The following is a 26,914-nucleotide window of genomic DNA, read 5'->3' on the forward strand; positions in this document are numbered from 1 at the left end:
ATCTGATGATCATTTGCGAACGAGAAGCGCCTACTGTTGCATCGCAGGTTGTGACGGCTTCGCGAGATTTTTTTCCGCACAGCACGTGCATCACATGCTCGTGTAATTCTTGCGGGGACGTTATTAGATGAGTTGTGTATCGCTGAACTAGGTATGGAGCGCACTCAGTGACGTTTGCTTTGATTTGTTCATGCGAACAATCATCGAAGTTGTTCATATGTGGCCGCGTTGTTCTGCTCCGGTTGCAGCCCGATCATAACTATTAGTTACCCGCTTCACGAGATGCTGTTTGGAGATGCAAGTCAAGTAAGAAATGAAACAACGAAGCTATTTAAAGAAAAAACTATTTGAGAAAATGGGCATTTTTTTACGACATTACGAGTGCTGTGGAGTAGCAGCTTCACTTTTAACATACATCAGTCGTCGATTCACCAAACTGCTACCGTAAGCGTGCGGACAAGTAAGGATTCCCTATGTTTGATGAATGTGCATAACTCCAGCAGATTTCTGCGCTGGTTGGTTTCCAGAGCATTTGTACCATCTTTATGTCCCATGTATTGCAGCTCGGCAACCGGGCTTCACTCAGCGTCCATATTTGTGATATCAGTGTTCTGCTGATTCATCGTTTCTGTTGAATTTTTTTGCTCCCCTACGCACGACGCCGGCATCTGGGACATGGAATTTGGTACACCTCGCCTTAGGCCCTTTTCCAAAAGAATGATATTCCGGGCACAACAGAATGCGTATGATGGTGGTAGTCGGCTTCAGAATTGTTCACTGCCCTTCCTTCGCAAGAGTATACAAACCAAGGTTACGTTGAATGCCCTGTAGGTTGTACTAATAGTGATATCACAGCTTTTCAGAAAGCTTTAGTCTGTACAACAGAAACTTTTTATGCCTGTACACGCTGAAAGCTGACTACCGCTATCCACAATGGAGATGCTTCTTTGTTTTTGAGTGACAGTAGTACAGGTACCTACCGCTAAACCACCGATGTTCGCTCGGGGTGAAATAGCGTACCATGGTCACTTTTAAAACGCCGTGAAGCGCAGCGATCAGCAAGCAGCGCAACGCCAGATAAGCATTGGAAGCCGGCGCAGCTATTCCCGAATGCCCTCGCGGATAGGGTCGCAGGCTGTCTCCGCTTTTAGGGGATCTGTTGTAGGGGCTTGCATGCACCGCTTCAAGTGGGGGACTGTATTGGCGCATGCGAGCCTCAATACTGTTCTCGATGATCCAGGCTTATTTTTTGAATTCGGCCACTGTTGTCTGCGTATTCTTTGCAATGCTTGCAAAAAGCGATTCCTTCACATCTCTCATTAACAGTTTCGCTTTCGTATCGTCTGTCATGTTTGGGCTAGCGCGGCTGAAGACGCGCTTCATTTCCTTTCAATAAGTAAGAACAGACTCTTTAAGAAGATGGGATTTAGAAGCAGTTTTGCTCTTCCTTTCGTTGCCCAGCGAGTGAACTGTTTCACTACTTCTTTTGTGAAGCTCTCTCACGTCGTTAGCGAGGACTCGAGGTTTTCATAACACATTTGTGCTGCTCATCCAGAGCAAAGAACACCTTCTGAAGCTCCAAGGCGTCGTCAAAATCTTAAATGCGGCAACCCGCGGTGCCACCGAAAAGGGGGTCTGTTGGGGCTGCTGGATCATGACCGCTACGGTAGACTTGGCCATTGTCGACGTCGGGGCCTTCTTCCTGATTCGAGCGGGGTCCGGCAGCAGTTCGTGTGCGTTTTCTAGCCCTTTGTTTCGACGACTGGCTCGGGGACTTCTAACCAGGTCCCCCTGGGAGACAGGAATGATGCTGAGATCTTCGCTTGAAGGGGTAGGTCGGATCGCAAATAGCAGCATCTCCACCAGATGTCACGTAGTAGTGACACCCCGATATCCAGAAACGAAGAAAGTTATGTTGAACTTGAATCAAACTCTTTACTGGGCTGACTTGCACCCACAACTAAACTAAGCGACTCGGTGGCGGCGATAGCAACAAAGAAAAATGTATTTAACGCTGAATGCACACATACAACATATGAACGGAGACATGCTCGCCTGTAAAATACATACTATTCAAATGCATACTTCGCAAACAGGGATGCTCTCTAACACATAATAAAAACCAGAAATAATATCACCCTTACGTCGATTGCTATGCAAGTCGATGCAGCAGCAAGGTGTGGCTGCTGATGGCGCAATTTTTCCAAAGGCGCGGGGCACCAAGGAACGGCGATGCCTCGCAAACCAGTACAGCAGAAAAGATCTTCCTACATAATCTGCCTCGCCTACAAGGCTCTTCACCCATTTAGCGCATAATTCCCTGAAGAAGTTACCAAACATGGCATGCCCCACCCACCGCATTCGCGCGAAAGACGAAGCTGGGCTCGGGAGACTAGTTCAGTTTTGCCCTCCCAGAACCAGCCAAACAACAAAGTGTGTAGTTCGCGCACTACGGAAGAAGGAGGAAACGCGACGCGTGCAACAAACCATAGCTTACTGAACAACACGTTTTTCACAAAATATGCCTTTTCTCTCATGAGCAAGGGGAAAGCAGCGACGGCATCTTCTGCCACCGGCATGGAGGGACTCCGCTCGCACAAAATGTGACTCCTAAAATTGTGACATGACCGGTGCGCGTTAGCATGTCCGGAAAAGTATCAGCAGAACTCCACAGACATAGCACCTGGCTTTTATTTTCATTCAACTTTCCGCCAGTGCTACGCTTATATGCACATACTAAGTTTTAAAGGGTGTTTCGGCTAGCCCATGAAGCGCCCCAGGGATCTCCAGCTATTCTGCATTAACAAAGTCGGCTGGGAGGTGGTTCGCTGGCCTTTTACACAGTATGAACAATTACAACCGCAGTCACTTGTGCGAAAGAAAGAAAGAAAAAGAAAACAAAAGGGGGGGGGGACGGGGGAGGTGGATGTTGGTGAGAAAGGGCTCAAGAAAAGGTCCAAGTGCGCTTCTGGGCGCATGTTGTTACGAGAATACAACTTCAAATACCACAATCCCGTTGAATACATGTATGTGGCCAGAGGACCTTTTCCGCAGGAAAGCCTGCTCACCCAGCATGAAAAGCTCAGTATCTTTGAAGTTCCACAGCAACACTGTCAGTCATTTAAACAAGGGGTACATTTGTCAATGCGGTCGCCTGTAGAAGGTGGCTGCATTTCGGTTTTTCCATAGTATGAAGCCAATTGACTTCACAACTAGTTGCTCAAATGCTGCGCATGGTCGTGTTGTGCGCGAGATTGGGATAGAAAATGCCCGAGTCGCTAATCGGCGAAATGTGCGCGCCACTATGCAGTCGTTTGATGCATGCTGCTGTGTTTCTATGTGACCGCAATTGACACACTTGTTGTCTGGCACAATCCCAAACCGGAGAATCCGTTCTTTCGTCGGCAAGACTCCCGACTCGATTCGCCAGTAGAAATCTTTTAGGGTATCGGGTAGGTCGGGGCAGTGAGTGTCCTTCCATTTAGGGTCGCGCATGTGCTTGGTGCAGTATCCGGTGGCAGCCCTGCAAGACGCAATTTCTCACACAATCGTGAGGTGGCCATTTCAGTACAGTCATCACCAGCAAACGCTTCCTTAAGGTGTGTGCACATGCGCGCTGCCGCTACGTAGTATGGCAAAGGTGTGGCTGCTGATGGCGCAATTTTTCCAAAGGCGCGGGGCACCAAGGAACGGCGATGCCTCGCAAACCAGTACAGCAGAAAAGATCTTCCTACATAATCTGCCTCGCCTACAAGGCTCTTCACCCATTTAGCGCATAATTCCCTGAAGAAGTTACCAAACATGGCATGCCCCACCCACCGCATTCGCGCGAAAGACGAAGCTGGGCTCGGGAGACTAGTTCAGTTTTGCCCTCCCAGAACCAGCCAAACAACAAAGTGTGTAGTTCGCGCACTACGGAAGAAGGAGGAAACGCGACGCGTGCAACAAACCATAGCTTACTGAACAACACGTTTTTCACAAAATATGCCTTTTCTCTCATGAGCAAGGGGAAAGCAGCGACGGCATCTTCTGCCACCGGCATGGAGGGACTCCGCTCGCACAAAATGTGACTCCTAAAATTGTGACATGACCGGTGCGCGTTAGCATGTCCGGAAAAGTATCAGCAGAACTCCACAGACATAGCACCTGGCTTTTATTTTCATTCAACTTTCCGCCAGATAAACGGCGTCCTCAGTGTACAGTCGAAAAAAGTTCCCCAGGCTGTCTGAGTCATGCAAGAGCAAAGTTAAGTTTTCAGCGTATGCCGTAACCTTCACCCTTGAGACCCCAGGCAGGGCCAGGCCACGCACCGAAGCCAAACCCTCCACACGTCGCAACAGAGGGTCTATAGCGAGCGCGAAGAATACCGGTGATAGCGGGCAACATTGCCTAACACCGCGGGTTACAGCAAAGGGCGGTGTAGCAACTCCATTCAAAAGTACATCTGAAGTCACGTTGCTGTACAGCTGTTGAATGAGTTCAGTGAAGGCTTCCGGAAAATTGTAACAGCGTAGGATCCCATTTAGGTGTGAAGGTCCAGACTATTTAACACCTTTTCCTGATCCAGGCTAACTGCAATCCCGCTAGCTTCACGTGAATGAGTAAACTCAATGATGTCCCGAACTACTGTTAATGATGTGAAAATACTACGTCCGGGAACAGAGCAAGCCTGCTGGGGGCTAATTAGCTTGCTCTGATGAAGAAAAGGGTTAATGCTCTTAACAAGGATAGCTCTCAGGACTTTGTAATCAGTATTTAGCAGCGTAATGAGGGGAGGGGCAGCTGGATGGCTGTCGCCCGTCCCTGTCCGTTTTAGGGAGCAGATCCGACCCTTTCGGAAGTGAACGGATCAGAAGAGTAATTCCAAAACATGCACTCAATGTTACGTCGTTGAATGCTCTCTTGGCCATTCTCTATGTACACTCCAGCAACGAAGGTCGGCAACTTTCCGGTCATGTTCACCTCATGTGCTTGGCGCAATACTTCAGGATCGGAGATGGGTCGCTTTTGAGCTGCCATGCGTTCTGCGGTGCGTGTATGTAGGCACAGCAGACGCGAGTACCGATCACGCTGGAACTGCACGTAAGCATGGGCCTCTGGAGTCCTAGAGCCGCCTAACTTAACCATGCGGATGCGCCTTAAACAGTCCTTGACAACGATCGCTTGGCGTTCGCGTTTGCGGTGCCAGCGCAAACGCACGCGCCACGCCATTCCTCATTAAGCGTGTCCCAGTCATGCGGTCCTAGTCCAGGATTTGCCAGCGACGTCGTCATCGCCTCTCTAAACTCATGTGAGGCCTCCAAATCTCGCACGCAGAACAGAAACATCAAGACGCCAGATATCGCTACGTTATCCCGGTCGACCGGGTAGATAAAGCGCTACAAAAACTGGGCGGTGGTCGGAAACGTAACCGACATCTGCTGGAATGTCTAGTACGCGACACTGAACCACTGCAGTCAAAGGCTTGCCAAGAACATAGACCCGATCATGTCTGTTACAACTTAGATTGCCTTTTAGAGTAAAGCCGAAATAATCTCCATGTAAATGACACCACGCGTCATGCAAGCCAAACTAATAAAATGCGCTGCAACTCTACAGTGCGCATCATTGTTCGTCGGACTTCTCTTAGTGAGCGTATGTCTCTGTCCAGGTCCAGAACACAATTAAAATCTCCAATAAGCAAGAATGGGTAACTCTCCAAAAGAAAAGGTAAAAGAGATGCGTAGAAGTCGTTCGATTGTGAGTGGTCTAAAGGCGCGTACAAATTAATGACACGAATCTTCCGCTGGCCGTAGAAAAACTCAAACACGATGACTCTGCCCTTTGTATCGAAGACACAATGACTACCTTGCAGCAGACTACGCCTACAAATAACCACCCCCACACCACGACTTTGGGAGTATATAAATGAAAAGGAACTCTCAACAGAAAATCGGCCATAAAATCATTCACTTCACGCTGGTTACGCAAGTCACACCCTTGTAGGAATAGCAGGTCAATCTTCTGGGATCGTGTAAAGTGAACCATCTCACGCTGTTTGTCCGGGTTTCGAAAACCTTGAACTTTCAGCGTGAGTATGTTAAGGAACATGACTTTAAGCAGGATGAGCGTAGCCATCTTGCCCACCGGAAATTCAAAAATACATCTCGTTGGAGAACTCGCCTTCAGAAATGACCCGTTCGGGCGAGTTTACACGAGCTTTTTTGGGGGGAGTCCGAAATGTCCCAGACGCATCATTATCGCTTGCTGATGAGTGGTGCGGACGGTGGCGTTGGCTGCAAGTAGGCTGGCCGTCCGTGAACGCTGAGGAGGATGGATTGTCCGCCTCGGGAGACCCTGTGTTGTAGGACGCGCTGCTTGCTGAATTTGGAGATGAGTCTTCGCTATCCACCTAATCCGCCCACTATCCTGGAGTCGGTATGCTCGCAGGACTCGTTTACCTAGTTTCAGCAGCTGCAGACTCAGCCGGCGAAGCAAGCATGAAATCTGAAGAGCGTGAAACGTTATCAGCTATTTCTTCCTCTATCGGATCGTTGCGGGGGCTAGTTGCGATGCTTTTATCGGTGCGTGCCTCGCTCATTCGCACCGGCAAAACTTCCAATGACTTTTCTTGTCGCTGCTCTTTTGCTTCGGCTTGTGATGCGCGCTCGAGGGCTGACGCCACCGCCAGCTTTTCCAGGGGTGAATCGTCCGCCGGTTCGTTGATTTCAGGAACCACTGGTGGGTTGTAGCACGTAATACTGGGTGTTTCGGCTTTCTGTAGTTCCCGGGTTGCGTGAGCTAGGTAAACGCTGCTGGGATCATTTATAATGGCGCGTTCGTTCCGAACCGCTAGTAGTTCTTGTAACGCCGCTAAATATGTCCTGCGCTGCGTGCAGTCGACGGTAGCATGTCGCCCACCGCATCGTTGGCATGGTGCTGTGCAGCCCTCAGTCATGTGTCCGAAGACGGCGCAGCGCTCACATCTCGGTGTCTAGCAAGCCGCCGCCATGTGGCCCGCCAAGTTGCACTTCGCGCAAATCCGCTTCATACCACGATACTCGAGCATAACTTTCGACCTTGGATGACGTGTCGTATTGATTGCAGCGCCCAATTCGAAACGCGTCTGATAATTTCCCAGGCTACGGAGCCTAGGTAGTTGAGCTAAGACCGTGTGCTGTGTAATCGTCTGCTTCGTCGCTCGATGTCAGAAAGGGATAGTCATGTCAACCACGAGCACATCGATTCTGAGAGCTCCGATGGGCTCAGCCGCAGTTTTATTTTGTATTTGTCAGTTTTGGTATGGCGGCCTGGCGAACTATCAGGCGTCGCGATGCATTCATTTTGCCATTCGGTTGAGCTTCCAATTTCCTATAATTGTGACATGTGATGAACGGTGTCTGAAAGAGATATGGTTTGTCGGCGTGGCAATGGTGACTTGCGCGGCAGTTGCCCTATGCTATCAGGCTTTTGTTCTTGAGGTTGTGTTAACATGTGTTAGCCATTGCTTTTTAAAAACCGCTGACGTTTGTATTTGAGATAACTATTTAGGTGCACGTGCGATAAGGCCGTTGGAGTGCTAGAGTTTCAAACCGAATGTGTGGAAGTGCCGCCTGAGATTAAAGCGGCACGTTGCATCATCTTAATTGTGGGAATGGCCACGCCAGCTCAACTCTGACACTCCACTGCCTAGAAAGTGGACATTGTGATAGCTCATTGCAGTGCGGAATTGGACGCGGTGCGGACATCGAGGCTGTATGCTGCCCAACATCAACATATTGGTCGTCGTGTGCCCACTCGTGCCAAGTTCATACCGATATTTATTTCATTAAAGGATATCCTGTATAAACGCGTGTGCAGGAAAAGAAGGGTCAGCGAGAGGTACCGATCATTTTAACATTGATGTCCTCGCCTACATTTTGGCAGGCCCGAAGCTTAGTTTCAGGTAAATTTCTCATGGGTACGAAACTAGCGCGGCTTCAGTTTTTAGATCACATTCAAAACAAAGCTGGCATCTATATCATGTGTGTTTCCACCAGCAGCTCTCACCCGATGATGTTCAGAAACGGATGGAGTTTTAGAAATTGTGTCTAATTAAATGCAAAGAACACCCGGAATTTCTGCGCATAATGCTTTGGACAGAAGAAGTATAATTTTGCAGGAACTCGAATGTATTTTGCACAAAGCCCAATATTGTTGCGACACGAACGCAAATTGGCTACGGTAGCCCAAGAACCGTGTAATACCTCAGTCACACAAGCGATAAAAGACCTAAGCGGTCTTTTATCGAGTTGAATGACTTATATCGAAATAGAGTTGCGTAGCAGACACACGACGCTAGCAATTTCTTTTCAGCCTTTCCTTCGGAGGACGCTATCGAAAGCGTGGCGCTAAATCTTGAAACAAAACCACTCAGTATAAACCGAAGTATCGCAACATTTACTATACACGTTGTTTATAGTAAACTTAGCTACAGTTAAACCACGGCCGCTCAATGGAGGCGCACTCCATTGAGCGGCCGTGGTTAAACAAAGGTTAAATTATAGGAGATAACGTGCATCCGCATCGACGGTTAGTATCACCGCATGATATCTTCCAACTGCTTACCAGAGTGCTGCAGAAAATCTATATTATTGTGCGCAGTTAATCTTCTGCGAAACATATACTCATTTTTTTTTAAACGCATAAACGTGATGAGAAAACGCAGTTTTTCTTCCTTTATTTAATAAAGATAATCACTAATGTCTACTGGGTTGGAGGCTATGTCTTACCAGCCGTGAAGGAGATCGGCAATCTCCACTTACGGAAAAGACCACTTCTGGAAAAGAGATTGAACTCTGTCATGTGTCTGCTGATGAAACTCTTTTTGGAGAGGTGTGTTTGTATTCAAATGCCGTTACAATGCCCGTGTGACACGTGTACAAGATGGTGAGCAAAGGGTTTGTGCGGCATTTGTGACAGCCATATTGTGGGCCCGTACTTCATCGACAGAAGCTGTAGTTGAAAAAACGGCAGCGACTGCGTTCTAAAAGGCGCTATATTTTAATTGCCCTCAGAGCTACCGGTGGTCACTTGAAAAAAAAAAAAAAAGTGGCTTCAGCATGACGGAGCCCCACAGACTTTTTCTTTCGCCATTCCTGATGCACACTTTTTAAAACCATTGGATTGTGTGCGAGGGAGTGAGGGGGGGGGGGGGGGAGAGGGCAGGGTAAATCTTGGCCTCCAAGGTCGCTCAATATGTCGCCGCTGGACACCTTTGGGGATATGCTAAGAACGAAGTTTTTAAGACGGCGCCAGCGAACCTCGAAAAAGTGAAGCATCATCTTAAGCTATCAGCTGAGGAGATTCCAGGAGAGATGTACATTTTTGCATTGACCTTCTTTAAAGACTGCGTTCTTCTGTGTATCGCAATGGCGACTATGAGTTTAAACACGTTATGTGTCATTCCAAGTAGTATTACTTTCGCGGTATATGCAAGTGGAGGTGCATTGAACTCACTAAATAAAGTTACCCGATTTGGCTTATTCCTGATTCCTATATACGCACTTGGAAAGTGCATGCATCAAATTGGCCTCAAAGGTCTTCCAGTTCGTAAAATATAAGACGTGTGAGATACATCACACGGCAACCACTAGCCTTTGCAAAGCAGCGTAGAGCGAAAATATCAATGTTTTCAGCAAACTTTTAAACTTACGAAGACTCTTTTTTTTTTGAACTGTCAAGCCAATAGCGCGTAAACAATATAGGTGCATGACATTATTATTGCAATAAAAGCCATGCATTGTTGTCAATAAAACAATGCATGGCTGTTGTCCTGCGTCGGTATTACTTGTGTTTGGTCTCAGTTTCGCGCTGGTACTTTATCCCTGAAATAGTATGTACCATTTAGTCCAAATGAACGTTCTTTTAGAGAGCGTCAATACACCGGCACCGTGTAGTGTTAAACAGCAATCTGCCCGCTGCCATAGAGTGTGGCGGCACTGCTTTTACGATGCTAGAAAAGAATAAAAAAAAAAATAAACAAAAAAGTTTGTTGCGAAGGTAACCGGTGAAGTAGAAAGCCAGGAAAGGGAAGAGGACTTTTCTAAATGGCTCACCGACAACGCTAAGAGCGGGAGCCTGCTCCGGTTCCTCACGGAAAACCATTTACATGAGTTTATATAATATGCCTTATGGCAAGTTTGCGTACAAAAAAAAAAGACAGCCAGGTCAAAACTTATTCGATTATCAGTCCCAGACTGTCCGGGACTAATTGCTGACAGCTTTGCGGCCTTCGATATTCCCCTGGCAGCCCAAAGGTTCCGCCCTCTAGTAAAGCACTTGGGCCAGCGGCAATTTTGCGTTATGTTCCAAGCGTATTCTGAGTACTTTTAGTGTTCTTGCGAACGATATCGCGCGCTAAACAAAATCTCTCAGAGCATTTGTAAGACGTTTTATTCTCGCGTCATCGCTTTCTTGTTTTGAATTTCACTGCGCACGGAAGCCTATAGAGCCCATAAGTTCTCCTGTTTCGTGATCTTTTTAGCGGAAGCGAACGGCTTTCTTCTGGGGTAGCTAACGCTCGTTGTAAATATTTTTGCAAATGCTTTCGTATCTTTCGAGCGCACTGAGCTGTGCCCTTGGAAGAACTGCGTGAGCAGCAACGGCAAGAAAACCCTGCCGAACTGAGATCTGTAAATAGCTTCACATTCAGACTTGTCAAGCTCTGTTCGGGAAAAGCACCGATTGTTTCGCGCCTCTGTTATCTGTCTTTAGTATTACATATAAGCCAAAAGATAAATGTGTCCGCTACGTCACTGCGAAATAACTTGGCTTGAATTGCCTGCTAAGAGCAAACGATGGAGGGAGCTTGCAAGGTGATGTGATCATTACTGTGCTTCCTGCGAGAGCGGAAGCCGAGACTAGCTGTCAGCAAGTAGACCAAGACTGTAAAATCGAATGTACCTAGTGTTTTCAAAGTGACGTTGTCATAACTGGCGATGACTTCCTTGCGTCATAAGGAAAGGGATTTGGTAAAGAGCGGACACGTCCATAGGGCCCAGCGGCCCAATTGACTGTAGCGCACCAAGCGGCTGAAGCTCACCGCACATCCGCTTTCGTTAAAGGCGTGCAGTTTGAATGCTGAAATGCGCTGCAACACGGCGCGCAGTTTAAATGCTAGCAAGCACTTGACGTACTGCCGCGTCCTGTTGGCATATTATTTATATTTTGTATGATGTGGTATTATTTTCTGTTTTTCAGCAATGAAATATAAAATAAGTCGCAATTACTGCTGATTGGCCATCAACGCAGCTGCGTCAAAGCCTGTGCCAAACAGCAGTATTACAGGAAAGGGGCCAGGAGCTCTGTGAAATGATTTATTTTGCTTCATACAAAAAAAAAAGCAGATACGATTCTGTCTCTGTTTGGTGCACGAAAGCAACCAGGAAGACAGACAAAATGTAGGACACGTCAGTCCACGTGTACATCATAAAAAAGTAAAAAAAAAGACAGGAGGCAAGACACAATACATAGGTAAACAAATGTTGCATTACATGCAGATACACAAAGTATAGAAAATGGTACGCAAGAAAATAGACATACACTATGCTCAAAATACATTCGCGGCTCCCTCACAATATCCTGCATTTCATTTTAAACAAAGATTTAAACAAATATACTTCCAGTAGTCTTGGGTATTATGCCATAGACCCATTGCTTCTCGCATAAATGCGCACCCTTCCCCATACCATCATGTGTCTTTGGATACGACTTTGACAGCGAAATTCCAGCAGACGGTCACATCTTTTATCCTCAGCATTGCCTTTTTCAGAAAGTTAGAAAGGTTCCTAATCACAAATATTCTGTAAGCCCGAAATAAGCTGGCAAACATTGACTCATGTTACAAAGTGCCTTGTATTCATTATACAATGTAACTAGCACTCGTTAAATTCATAGCCATAATGCTCAACAGTGTCAATATAAGAATGGTTTCTCTATTATGCGCGTCTTTATAGCCTATCTTTGGGACGGTAAATAGAAACTAATCAAACTTACCTTGCAATGTTCTCAGATGGTCAATTTGTTGGAATGTGAAAATATGTACTGATATTATGAGTCCTCTACGGCACTTCTTTCATTCGTACATACTAACGTCATTGTCCCGCGGCGCCGGCTCCGGCACGCGCCTGGGCTCACCATCGGATTAAAAGCTGACACGGCATTCCTTGCCTCGGCGTCACAACTTTGCCGTCTCGACCTGGCTTTCTTTCACAAGTGGTGGAGGTGAAATTTGATCCCATTGCTGCCTAGTGACCTGCCTCTCACTGGAACTACGTTCCGGTCGCCGTTTGATAACAGCTACCATCGTCATGTCAACCGAGAGCAGTCCCGACCCAACCGGACCCTATACCTCGGCTGCACCACCGCATCCGACTGTCACACACGACAACGCGATCCGCCGCTGTTCGCTGGTCGTCGCGACGAAGACGTAGATGACTAGCTCGACACTTATGAACGCCGAAGCGTCTACAACCGGTGGGATGATGGTTTAAAATTCCTCAACGTTTATTTCTACATTATTGAGGTCGCCAGGAATTGTCCTATCAACCCCCAGCCCCACAGCACTAACTGGCAAACGAAGCTTCAAGTAGCAGTTCCGACAGTAAATCGCCGGCCTGGCTGTTCGGACTGAGATCGCAAAGAACAAGCTCGCTTCCCGCCTTCAAGGTCCCGGTGAGTCATATGCGTCTTACATAGAGGCCGTACTTGCACTCTGCTTCATGTATTAATCCCACCATGCCGGAAACAGAACGCGTACGTCTTGAAAGGAATCCGTTCTATGGCTTATAACACCCTAGTTCCCCAGAATCCACCAAATGTTGATTCCATTACTATGATTTTTTTTTCGAAACGTTTGCCACAAGGCATAAGTTGAGAAAGGGGGAATTGGATGCAGGAGATAGAAAGTTAAAGGAAAGGGTGAAGTCCAGTTGCGCTCATATATTCGCAGAGGTTGGCAGTGTAGCGATTCTCCATTGTCCACTTCTCATAATCGCAATTGCGATTCCACCGCAGGCCCACCTTCATGACTAACCGTTGTCTAAAGTGAGTCGTTGAAGGACACGTCCACAACAAGTGACGCACATCACAGACCTCAGGTGCAGTGTCACAGTGAGGGCACCTGTCTATCACTGGCAGATCTTTTTTCCCGCCATCGATGTCGAACAGATGGGGTCAGAGCCGCCCCTGTCCGAATCCGGCGCACTGTTACCTCCTCCTGCCGAGTAAGACTACGGGGGAGAGGGTGCGAGCACGGAGGAATGAGAGCGCGTGTTCGCTGGGCAAAACTTGAGAATCGGAAGCGTGGGACAGGAACGGATCTGGGGGAAGAGGGGAATGTGGTGGATCGCCTGATGTGTGTATGTGCGCCATAGCATCCGCTTGAATATTATGTGGATCGCGAGCATGGCCGCGAATCCAAAGTATGCGCACAGGACATGGGTACTTTGAACAGAGCAAATGAATGAACTCTATTAGCTGGAATGTGCGTCGAACAGCTTGAAGCTGTTTAGGGGCAGTGAGAGCATATTACGACTTGCCAACGCCTCGACCAGCTGCAGTCCTCCCGATTACAGCCCAGCTTCGCTACTGGCCTGACCTCTACTGACTTCGATGTACGAGCCCTGATTCTAGCGATAATCCGCGAGGAGTTCCAAGTCCTCGGCCCTTTCTGCCGGCAGGGGTGCGATCATTCTCCTTCTAATGACGTTGGCATGTGCCACATCATTAAAGAAGGGCTGGCCACTATCACCCACCCTGTCGCAGCTGACCCTCCTGCACACCTGCCCAGCGCCGACCTACGCCCACGTCGCTGCATCCCCTCTTGTTCCCCCTCCCCGACAAGCACCGCCCTACAACCACATCAACGCGCTCAGTTCGCAACCCGCTGCCAGACGCCCACCGGTAAAATTGGGTACAAGCGTCCCCGGCCCGGCGCCCGGCTCTTTCAGTGGTGTGCGTTTGGAAGAGGCTCTGGTAAACCTGCTGCGCTCCTTCGAGGACTTAAAGTTTCGAATAAATAATGGCCTGCAAAGGCCAGGCTGACAGAAAAAAACCTATTGACTAGTGGAATACGGGATATTGGTCCGGACCTCTTACACGCATTCTGCAATTGCCTCACCAGGGCACACAGCAGACACTGCCAAATCCTGGTATCACCTGCAAAAGTTACAGCAGAAATGTCATCGCGATAAACCTTTTACTGACACTGTGTAAACAGATGAAACGCCAGAAATATGTAGACGAATAAAGTTACCAATATTGGTCAATGATTTATCAAACCTCGCGTATCATACCCACGTAAAATATACCAATAAAGTTACACGACGAAGATTCCTACCAGTAATTTTAAGCATTGCTCCATATCGAGATGTTAGTCTTTGGTTTTAAAAGCTGCATTGACATGCGACTACGCGTTTCATTCCTTAAAAATATTTCATACCTGGCGGCAACAACACAGGGGATAATAGCCATACATCCACAGTGCGCGTTAGGAGCATTGAAACTAAATGCGCGGGTGGAGTGCATGTTTTCAGAAACGGAGAGGACGGAATTATCGGCGCGCCACTTCTTTACTATCAAGCTGTTTAGAAGCACCTCGGCATTTCCTTTTCTACTGCCTTTCTTTAAAGCGCATTCCCCGTGGGGTTTTCGTTCCAGATCACGATCCTTGACACACGTGGTTCTCCAGATTTTGCGCGGTCCCTTTTTTTCCCTGCCGTTTTAACAATAACGGTCTCGTGTACATACCACGCGAGAATGCTCGTCTTTAACACATTAGCCTAGTCTCGATGTTCAGATTGCACCCGGCCAATAATCCCCTAAAAAAGATTGCGCACTGCTGAAGACCATAAAGAACACCCCAACACGTAAAACGCAATGAGAAACCAAGCAAAAGTAACAACTGGGCAAACCAGGCAAAGAACGTCAGGGGTGCGTTCGCTTTTATCTAACCGCGCAGTAGCCGGCGAGCCCTTGTTGCGCCATTACCGAGCACATGTTGGCCTTCCCTTCACAACCGCGCCAGCCAGAGTGCTGAGCTAAACTGCTTGAAATGCAGCGTAGTTTGCAAACAGAACAGATTTCTAACCTTGCCTTTGCTGGAAGCTGCCGGGGTGTCACGAACTGGCCGACCCATGACGTGCGCACCGGCGCCTGTTCACGAGCTGCGCAATTCAAGAAACCGTGCATCGCGGTCAGCATAAACTGCTCGAAATGCAACGTTTTAAGCCAAAATAACATTCCTCACCTTGCCGTCCTGACAAACTGCAGTAGTTCCGCTTCGAAGGCCAAGGAAGCCGCAGTCAGTCCTCACGAACACGCAACCTGCGTAGACGGCCCTGCCCTTTCGCAGTTTGCTTCGGTTTGCACCGGCGGCTCCTGGGCAAGGTCCCGGGCACCCGCGAGCGCGGCACGATGAATGCTGGTGGCGCCATCCATTTCGTAGTGCATGAAGCTGTTACTAACGTTATCATTAATGCGTCATTTCCTGGGGCCAGATTTGACCGAGTGTCCGCTCTTCACCAAATCCCTTTCTCTATGCTTGCGTCGAGCGACGAAACAGACGATAACGCCGGCCGCCATCTCAGCAAACGCCGAGGCTGCGCGCTGCACTCATTGATGCGACTGAACAGCGGACGTTGCGTTTGTGCCATACTTCCAGCGCTCCTTCTGTGGCCTGTATTGCGTGCGGATAACAGCGTCGGTGTTTAATCGAGATGCATGGCACTAGAAAATGAGTTTTTCTTTTTTCAGAAACTGATATGGCATCGTCTTGTTCAAGGCATCAAACTGCTCATTTGAACTAACCACTCAACTACAATAATTAGAAAGGGAACTATTGAATGTGTGGTAATAACATCAATAATTAGCGACATCTTACAGCATTTTATGCACACTGTTACAGAGAGTGCGTCCTGCAAATATGTATGTCTGCCTTCGAGCTACCATTCTTCATTAATACTCAGTCTTCTCTCTGAAACACCCTTTATAATCAAACGGTAAGCGAGGTCCCGTGGCCGCGTTTTGTTGGAAATGAAGTTTTTCTATTTAATTGGCGAATATCTCGACACACAGGAATGAACCTTAGTTTTTACGGTATTTTGTAGTTTTCTGTGAAAAAAGGTCCTATATACTACAGGTGGAGAAGGCCGTTTTCGTCGTTTCAAAAATGCAATTTGGAACCCCCCTGATTGCCTACTAAAATATCGCCATCAAATATTTTAGTGACTAAACCTATGCATATAATACGTTTATAACATGAATTAAAGACTTTTTGTTTTGGCAGTTGCAAAACCTATGAAAAACACCATATAATTCCTCGAAAGATATCATCCTGCAAACCGTTTTGCTCATGAATATACTTACCTGCACTTTTGAAAAATTGTCCTCAAACACATGGCATTGTTATTTTCTAACATAATTGTGAAACGAAATAATGTAGTTAAGCACTGGATTGAATACTATCCGTGATATAGATAACTCTTTCGGCAAGAATAATTTTCACCTCAGGTGATTCATACCGCTGCCAGAAAAATATGTAATTCCATCATAACTTTCATGCTAAAAAGCGTTTTGCTTATGATTTCACTTTAGAGGACAACAAAAACATAGCCTTAAAATCATAGGGATGTTAATATTTCTCTTACCTTAAAAATAAAATAGTGCAATTTCGAATTAAATTGAATATCACTGGACCTCGGAATAACAAATTACAAGATGCAGGAAATGTTAAACAGCCTCGTGAGTTCTCCCATGAAATTGCAAGAAATAGCAAATATATTTCATTTTATTCTATCATAAACTTAGCCAAGAGCCAGAAAACGTCTTTATAAGTGTCGAGAAGATTATTTATATTGCATAACGTAATTCGGCAAAATCTCAAGTGATGTTTTGACGCCTACTCCTTGAGGGAAAGCCCTAACCGTTTTATAGAATAAAAACATGCGTACAGTTTTATATTTTTTGTTTTAATTCTACATGATATCACACTATTTAGTGCCTATAATTGTAATGTAATTAAGCTTGTGTTTTGTATATTTCTATAAATGTTGAAGACGCGGTAGTTTTTCTTATTCGAATAAAAGTTGCCCATTATTATTTGTTTTTAATATCGGCAGATTTCAAATAACATGGAGATAAAACGGACTACTCTTGAGCTCAAAATCTTCCCCTGAATAAATACAAATGACAGCATAATGCATAAAAATGTTTTAAGTAGAAGCATTATTGTGACGTGCCAGAATGCAGGGCTAAATATTGAGAATTATCAGGACAAGCATAAAGTTTTATATCTAATTTTAAACAATATAATGGTACTCTTTTTTATTTGTTATATATATGAGGTACCGGGGAAAGTTAAGGGAGATATTAATAAAACTCTAAGATACTGTTTTTTTTCTGTATCAGAATTACAGTGTCTTTGTTGTTTTCAATTCTCGAGCAATTTTGAAGCGTTGTGAAGTGTACACGTAGCAGCCTATATCTACACATTTTGATTGAAATAACTTTCATAAAAAAGAAAAACGTATTAGGGACAAACAATGCCAATATATAAGGTTTAAAATTAAAATATTTTGCATTGCGTCGGGCGTGGAGCAATGTTTCGATTCTAAAATAAAACACCAAGAAAAAAATAGATTTCAATAGCTCTCATAAAAGCAGATGTTGCATGGATTTTTAAAGGCAAAATAATGGATGATAAAATTTTAGTGCGGAAGCAGGAGGGCGCAAATATTCCAACTTTCTGAAATGGCCAAAACGGCGTCTAATACCTATAACAAAATACTTTTTTTTGCAAGAGAACTACGAAATTTCTTGTGAAACGAAGGCTCATTTCATAGTGTGTAGACATTTTGCCACCAATGGATACAAAAAATAGTCACGAGACCTCAATTATTGATATAATTTGAAGAAGCGCGCGCACGCACGCACGCACGCACGCACACACACACGCACACACACACACAGATATATATATATATATATATATATATATATATATATATATATATATATATATATATATATATATATATATATATGTACATATACACACGTTCGAATAGAATTCAGAGGTGGTGAATGGATAGAGAATGTATTTGACGTTTCGGTAGTGTAAGCCGAAACGTCAAATAGATTCTCGTTTCCTTTACCACGTATGACCTTCTTCCGAACGTGTTTCACCCAAGCCAAAAGAATTCACCTTTTTCCCCTATAATATATATGCATACATATATATATATATATATATATATATATATATATATATATATATATATATATATATATATATATATATATATATATATATATATATATGAAGAGGTGTTTATTGGGAGTTATTCGGAGGACTGGAGACGGCGACCGGTGACGCAATGCGATCGTAGAGCGAAGCACAATCTCGTCCGAACAAGACAGTCCGAGCTCTCAGTGCGCGCGCCAGCTGATCGGCGTCTTCATCGTCGTTAGCTTCGGCGCTGTATCATCTTATTCCTTACAATTGCCCCGGAGGAAAGAGGGAGCCATCCTGGCGACTTAGGGTGAGGGTATGACAAGGGGGTCGTAGCATGGCTTAAGTTGACTGACGTGAACAACTTCCTGAAGGCGGCGTTGCCGGCTCCACGATGTAGTTAACTGGTGATGTAAGCTCCAATATAATACACGATAAGGGCCATTGTACTTTGCAGAGAATTTAGAATCAGCCGGAACACACAGCCAAACGAGGGTGTTTATAGGAAAGTCCGCAGCGGGCTTTCCGTGATCGCTCTCATGTCGGCGAAGTTCTTGAATGTCCGACGTGAATGAGCACGCCAGCTGACGGCACTGCTCAGCATTACGGGCAACAGCAGAAAGAGAAGTGTACTCTGAACTGTCGGGGTGGTAAGGAAGTATGGTGTCCGGTAGACAGAAAGGCTCACGACCGTATAGGAGAAAGAATGAGGAAAATCCAGTCGTTGCCTGAGACGCTGTGATATAGGCATAGGTGATGTATGGAAGCACCTGATCCCAATTAGACGCGTCAGAAGAAACGTACATGGCGAGCATGTCACCAAGCGTTCGGTTAAACCTTTCTGTGAGGGCGTTGGTTTGAGGATGGTAAGCTGTGGTGGTTCGATGTATTGTTTTGCAAGCTTCCAACAGCTCGCTGACCACTAGGGATAGGAAGACGCGGCCGCGGTCACTGAGAAGTTTACGAGGAGCCCCATGACGTAGGACGAAGTGACGCAGAAGGATGGAGGCGACGTCACGAGCACTAGCCGTAGGCAGGGCTGCAGTCTCCATGTAGCGAGTGAGGTGATCCATGGCAACTATTATCCAGCGGTCGCCTGACGTCGAAGATGGAAGGGAACCGATGCCGACACGATCAAAAGGTTGCGATGGACAAGGCAATGACTGTAACGGGCCGGCGGAGGGGCGCGGAGGCGACTTCCGCTGCTGACAGGCAGTACAGGACCGATTATAGCGGCGGACAAAGTTGTACATCCCCCGCCAGTAGTACCGCTGGCGAAGACGCTCGTATGTCTTCAACAGGCCAGCATGTGCGCTTTGCGGGTCGGCATGGTGATGGGCACAAATGTCTGTGCGAAGATGGCGGGGAATGACCACGAGCCATTTGCGACCATCCGGGCGATAGCTTTTGCGATACAGCAGACCACCCCGGATCATAAAATGGGAAGGTTGGCGACGAAGGGCTCGCGGAAATGAAGACGTTGAGGACGCGGTGAGGACGTCTAGGAGCGAAGATATCCAGTGATCCCGGCGTTGTTCAAAAGGCAGGTCGTCGGAGGTGAGGGCTGTGACGGAGGGTTCAGATATCGAATCCGAGGGTGCAGGAGAAGGCAGCGGCGAGTGCGACAAGGCGTCAGCGTCGGAGTGTTTGCGTCCCGATCTATATATCACTTCAAAGTCAAAGTCTTGAAGGCGAAGAGCCCAGCGGCCGAGGCGCCAAGAAGTGTCTTTCAGGGAAGCCAACCAGCAGAGGGCATGGTGGTCGGTGATTACGTTGAAGCGGCGGCCATATAAGCAAGGGAAGAAACTTCGTTAAGGCCCACACGATTGCAAGACACTCCTTTTCTGTGACGGTGTAGTTAGATTCAGCTTTCGTAGGGCTCGGCTAGCGTAAGCAACTACATATTCGGAAAAGCCTTGCTTGCGTTGAGCGAGGCGAGCACCAAGGCCGATGCCGCTGGCGTCAGTGTGCACCTCTGTAGGAGCGGATGGGTCGTAATGGCGGAGAATGGCCGGTGAAGTTAGTAGACGTCGGAGCGTAGTGAAAGCATCGTCGCAGAGCGGGGTCCATGTAGACAAGTCGGCGGGACCATTCAGCAATTTTGTAAGCGGTGCAATGATGGTAGCGAAATTGCGGACAAAACGGCAAAAATATGAGCATAGGACGACGAATCTGCGCAGCTCTTTAACAGACGTCGGATTCCGGAATTCAGTGACGGCACGTAGTTTGTCCGGATCGGGCAGGACGCCATCTTTGGACACGACATGACCCAGTATTGTCAGCTTGCGGGCGCCAAAACCACATTTCTTCCAGGTTAAGTTCTAAATAACAAAGACAAAGGTTCCACTTGAGACCGCGTAATATGTTATCCATCATTCGCTCAAACGTAGCAGGAGCATTGCAAATACCAAAAGGCATCACAATGAATTCATATAGTCCATCAGGGGTAACCAAGGCTGTCTTGAGTCGGTCGGACTCAGCTATAGTGACATGCCAATAGCCAGAACGCAGGTCCAGGGACGAAAAGAACTCAGCTCCTTGTAAACAATCGATGGCGTCGTCAATGCGGGGTAGTGGGTATACGTCTTTACGAGTAATTTTGTTAAGACGGCGGTAGCCAACGCAAATTATTAGAGAGATTTAGCTTACCGTGATCCGCGATCCGCCACCGTGGCTCTCTACCGCGCGTGGGCGGGGCGGTCAAGCTGATTGGTCCCGACGCGGCAGGTCTTTGTGCCGACATCTAGTATGTGGCGCCATCTGTCGGCGGCAAGCGGGGTCTGGGCATGCGCAGTGATAATTTTGCTTGCGATAGTACATAAGACCGCAATGACAAAGTCAAGATAAAATTATAATAATAATGATTTCTGTATTAATCTGGAATGATATATTATTTTTAAATACTTGTTTGAATAACAACGCACTTTCAGAAGAAAAAGTACGGAATACAGAACTATCCTGTAATAGGTTGATTGACAATAATTAGGTGAAATAATATACATATTTTATTATAATCTATCAGCATTCAGCAACACTTTGACAATAGACTTTACAAACTGCGAACGCTTTGGAAATTGAGTGGAATAAAACATGACTACGTCATTCTAATACTAAATCAAATGTTTAACCATTTTTTCTTCTGTAAGGCAGCGCTTGCAATAAAATAAAACATGCAGTCAGTTTTATGTATGTTCTTTCGTTTTATAGTACATTATAACATTTACAACAGCGTCTCTCATAGCCTGAGTCGCTTTGGGACGTTAAACCCCACAAACCAAACCATTTACAACATGACATTTACAAAGTACTGATGACTACTGACGATTTCAATAAATACTAAGGATGAATATTTTTAAACATCGAATAAATATGGTTCATATTTGTTTTTGAGTGCTGGATGTTCTGGATGTGGTGTGCAAAAAAACGTTATTTCGCTGGAGCTATGAAGTTTGCCTTAAACAAAGGACATGATCTCCATAATTTAGTTAAGACGCCTCTGGCAAAAAAGGTAGACTCATTATGCTATACTTTAGCATATACATGTAACATCGAAGCATTACCGGATTTTCATTTTCAAGTTACGTGCGATGTATTGCCTTCGTATAACATCAGGATAAACACACAGTGCATGTATCTAATCCCTACCATGGTACAATGCGCTTTACGCGAGGTACGCTGCAGTAATAAATACCAGAGGAACTTACATAAAGTTCGGCGTCACAACTCCATACTTGCCTATAGACCAACACCGTGTTTAAAATCAAAAGGGGGCCGCAGCAGATCGGCGCTTACAATTCGTTCAGGCTTCACCTTGTGCCCCAATAGGCTATTTAGGTTTGTTTTGGAACGTCTTTCTAGAATGAACGATTTAGTCACATATGCAGCTTATGCCCAATTTAGATAGAGGGTGTGGAATAATTGAATATGTACGAGACAGCTTTTACATTAACAACACATGGGGCGCAGCAAGAAACATGTCTTTCTTCTGTTCCGACAGTTGTTTAGAGAGGAAGCAGCTGGGATGGCTTGGTTGCGTTGAAGTGTCAGAAGAACACGCACACAGGATTGGATTCCCTCCCAAATGCTGCCCAGATGTTGTGTGCCCGGATATGACAGGTAAGGAAACCTTGGGTTCCAGGGAAACCTCGACTTCTAAATATATTGTTTATCGTAAACAGAAAAAAGTAATAAGCCAGCTTTGAAATACCTTTTGTCTCAAGAATACCTAACTTTAGAAGCTCAGTGCGAGCAGTGCGGGTGCTGTAAAAATAATAATTTTATTTATAGAATGCAGGTACAGGCCGCCTTTTAGAGCCATATATTGGGATGCACCCACCGTTAAGGGAATCTGAAATACCTACTTCGAAGGCTGGATGTTCACACACTTGGAGGCCGCGACCTTTTTTATAATCAGGTCTGTAGAGATCCGGTGAGCAAAAATGCAGTAAGGTTCGTGGTAGGATGCGCAAAGTCTGCGAAGTTAAAAATTGTGCTGGCAATTTTATATACATCACCTAGACCTCAAGAATATTTACATTCCGGATTTGGGTATTTTGATCTCGGGAAAACCCCACAGCCTCTGCCTATACTTCCAATGTTAATCTTTAGGTATTGATGAAAACTCAACCCTGAGCCACGTTGACTGAACATATGCACTGTTTTCTGACAAACGTAAAGGAGTGTCTATACTCTTCAGTGAGCGAGGTTTTGTACGATGAGCGTTTATGAAATCAATAGTGCGGCCTGAAAATGAACTGTTTCTGCGGTGTTCTTAAAGATAAGAACACTATTTAGTTGCGTTCACTGAAACACAACAGTGGTTAGGCTCCGTTCCTTAAGCTGGTCAACATTTAAAATACATTCGCGGCAGCAGGATGGAGCGCCCGATGAACTAAAGAAATGTGTTCAACATTTTCTGTTCTCTGTTTTTCGGCCGAATCTCTGATTTTTGATGGGCGACCAAATAAACGGTTTCTAATAATTAGTCTATTTAGCTATAGGATGACAAGACAAGCATCGCATGCACAGCTAAAGTAATGGTACAATATTTCCACTATTTTGCGTGATTCCAATGTGACTCGCGTAAAAACAAAGGTGGGTGGGTGTATGTAAGGCTCGAATGAACGACGAGCGAATGGATCAATAGACTCTAGCATCCATTTTTACTAAGATATTGAAATGTATTAGCTGCATATAAAAACTCCAGCTATCAACATTTTATTATTGCTGTTTATGCTTTCTTCATGTGAACACCAATTGAATATACACATTTTGCCCATCATCAAGTCGTCTCTTATAAGTTTTGACTGCTTGGCAATAGATCACAGTATGGCGGCCCCAGCGGTTCTCTAATCCTTACATGGGCATCATGGACTGCTACTGAAGTTGTTTACATTGATAATAATACGGTGAATATTTGCCTCCTATCTTGCAGCAAAAGGAAATGCGTCACGGATGTCAAATTTCGCTGGTCCTCCAGCATTCAACTCTAGCCGTGAACAATGAACTGCCTTTGAAATAAAAAAAAAAAAAAACGAAATGCCCTTTTCCTTTTCTTATTATCCGCTTAACAAACCTCAATGGTCGGTTTTGCAGTACTCTCATTTGACGATGAGTGCTTCGTGAGGAACGGGATTTTAGTGTATTACTACTCTTCTGTCCCTCCCAAGGTCAATCACTTTAGCAAAATGGGGGAGTTGGTGCAACATATTGAATGAAAAACAACGCAACAGACAAACACTGAAGCAGAGAACCACATCAACTCGTCCTATGGTTCTCGCTTTGGTGTTTGTTGCGCTGTTTTTTAGTCAATATGCCATTAACTTGCGTGTTTGAATTTGAGTTTACGGACGCGGCCTACAACGGGCGCTCCGGCCCGCACCACGCCCATTTCTTCGTCTTTTTCCCTGGCACTACCCGGACTTATCTAGCGATTGTCCTGACCGAGAGCACGCATGCTCTTAGCTGTAGTACAACGTGACCAGAGGTACTACAAAATTCTTCTCTAAGCTGTATTGACTAGCATCATATCCTAGCTTTCAGTGTTTGAAGGAAACGATGTAACACACATATACAATAGTCTCAATATATTTAGCGGAAACAGTGTCACACAAGGTGACTCAAACCTTGTACAAGTATGGCGTTTCATTCATGCAATGCACATTTTTAATAAATGTGAGTCACAAATTAGCCTGTAATATGCGCACTGTAATGAGCGAAGCTGGTAAACATATGCGACTAAGACTATTATAATTGCTTCATATGTACAGTTTTTGCCGAAGTGTAGAGTCCAGGGAATATGCTTCTCATTCACTTCGTGTGGCTTGTAATGCATCTCCTGTGTTCTAAATGTTTTGGTGGTAAGAAGATTGTTTGTCCTAGCCTCCATAATGGGAAATACCTTTACTAGTGCTAAATTGACGCCACTACACGGCTCAGGAGCGGACACCCCGGGCTCTAAACTTTTGACAAAGGCTGTAGTACATGTAGGCAAAAGTAAAAAAGTAAACATATAGCCAGTACCAAACTCTGTAATAGCAACTTCCGGTAAGCTTTTTGCCTACAGAATTCAAGCTGTCGATCTAGTAGAAAATATTCATTTAATCTGGTCGTCACTACTAAAGACACTACAACAATAAAGTAATGCGGTCGAACCGTTCTGTTGAAATGTGACCAGAAAGATAATAAAAACTGGATGGTTTGAACTACATCAGCTCACTCAGCACCTGCACAATGTGCCTTAATGGAAGTCTTGCTGAAAATAAAAAAACGTAGTTAAACGATTCTTCGAGAGAAAACGTAAACGCCATAATAAAAGCAGCACAACAAAAATGCAAATTCACACTCCATGCAACCGCAAAATATGATCCCCGTAAAATGAAAAATGATTGTGAATAAAAACGCAAATCCGGAAGCCAGGAAAGCAATATAGTTTGATGATAGCGGCGTATAGTTTGGAAGTTCGGAATAAATTATTATGCAACCAGGCCGGCCGACCGGCGCCCTTCGAGGCCGAGAGTGCGAGCGCAGAGGCATACCGCGCTGACTTGCTGCCAAGAACAAAAGTGTAAACAGAATGGCTGCAGGGGGGACGCCGGGGACGCTACCCGAACAGCAGGGCGGGAGGTGGCTGCGCACGTCTATGCTCCGAGTAAAAAAGAAAAAAAAAAGGAACGGGAGGGGGGGGGGGGGGGGTCTGCGGCGCGCGCCGAGTCAAAGGAGGCGCGGGAGAAAAAAGAGAAAGGAAGAAGGAGGTGTGCGAGTAGAATTAAAGTACGCCATCATGGACCTTTGCCGCACGAACGGAAACGGTAGAACAAAACCGAGACGAACTGAGCGCAAGTATCAAACTGTCAAGAAACCAAAATCATTTTGTGAACCTCCTGCGCGTACTAAATGCAAGAAAAACGAAGTGCACACATTATTTTTGTTAAAGTTGAGACTGATGTACTTGCGTGAAATCTCAGTAACTCACCGCCACATCTAATCCCATGTGCGATGTCATTCTGGCAGCCAGGTGAAAACAAGCGCGTTTTCCACTTTTTCATTTCAGCACATTCCGGAGCGTTCCGGCACAAAATGACACAGAATGCAGCAATGCAGTAGGGCGCTGTTCCCACAAAGCGCAATGTGCGTAAGAATATGCTTACCTTTACAGGCGATCACGTCAGCCGTGCAGTTTGCTGTCCGCCTTCGTATCACCGGCACAGAACCAACCAGTGCGATTTCCACGCGAGTGCAATGTATTCGGCGCGTATACCTTTTAGTCAAGCAGAAAAAAAAAATCCTTCATACCTTCTTCTTTCGAACATCTCAAACATGACACGGAGCAGCAGTCCTCCCGCCTGAGAAAAGCGCAAAGAATAGCGGACACTTGCCGACACGATAAATTCCCTTGTGCGTTAAACACCACATGTAAAAGGCACTTCTGTTACAGATATGCACGCGAAACGCAACACATTTCACAACGGTAAACAATGTAAGCCGCACATTCAGACTTCGCCGAAACGTAGTTGAAACGCACCCTGTCATGCTAACAGTCATAATGTGCAATTTGAAAAGAGCGTGCGTAGCTACCGGCGGCCTCCTGGCGGTGAACTTTTGTTTCAGTTTCATTTTTGGAAAGCAGTCGTGCGCAATTTTTATTTTAGCGTTATTTTTGGTATTTTATTTATGTGTTGGGTTATATCTGCAGCGCCGCTTGTGTATAAAAGGCTACGAAGTTACGCAGCCGTATACCTCCAGCATGTTAGGTGATATTGCTTGTCCGTAACACCCTAAGGCTATAACAACTATAACAACGCTTTGGCATGCACAAAGTGATTTGCAATGGCGCAAACACCCACGACACAGGGTGTAAGGGTGTTTTTAATGAAACAAATGCCCAAAAAGGTGTTTTTGTTTTTACAATGTAGATTTCTTATAAAGGCAAGTAGTTAGTTTTTCACCGTTGACGACACTGCCACATCAAGAAAACTAATAGTTGAAGCCGAGTTCGAATGCTTGAAAGAGGTTGATGGATGAAAATTATTGAAATCTGCAATAAACGCAAACTGTTGTTGCTCGCCTTGCTGCCAGATTATAAATATGTCACCAATAGAGCATCTTTACATGAAAGGTTTTACCGGACGAATATCAAGGAACTGTTTCAAGACACTCCGTGAA

General features: G+C 45.7%; 1 protein-coding gene across 2 annotated transcripts in view; it reads left to right on the top strand.

Moving 5' to 3' along the window:
• Window positions 1-26,914, top strand: part of LOC146194714 (uncharacterized) — a 361,541-nt gene that overhangs the window by 241,561 nt on the left and 93,066 nt on the right. The window contains exons 14-15 of one of the 2 annotated variants that reach the window (XM_084597513.1): window positions 22,248-22,366; window positions 23,685-23,761. In XM_084597513.1, coding sequence (XP_084453639.1) covers window positions 22,248-22,366; window positions 23,685-23,755 — 190 coding nt within the window. In that variant the 3' untranslated portion in view covers window positions 23,756-23,761. Of the gene's footprint in view, window positions 1-22,247; window positions 22,367-23,684; window positions 23,762-26,914 lie in introns of those variants that run through there. The other variant, XM_084597512.1, reaches the window with a different exon arrangement.

Source organism: Amblyomma maculatum, chromosome 3, assembly GCF_055883805.1.
Source record: "Amblyomma maculatum isolate TAMU_Amacu chromosome 3, ASM5588380v1, whole genome shotgun sequence".
Taxonomy (NCBI): Eukaryota; Metazoa; Arthropoda; class Arachnida; order Ixodida; family Ixodidae; genus Amblyomma; species Amblyomma maculatum.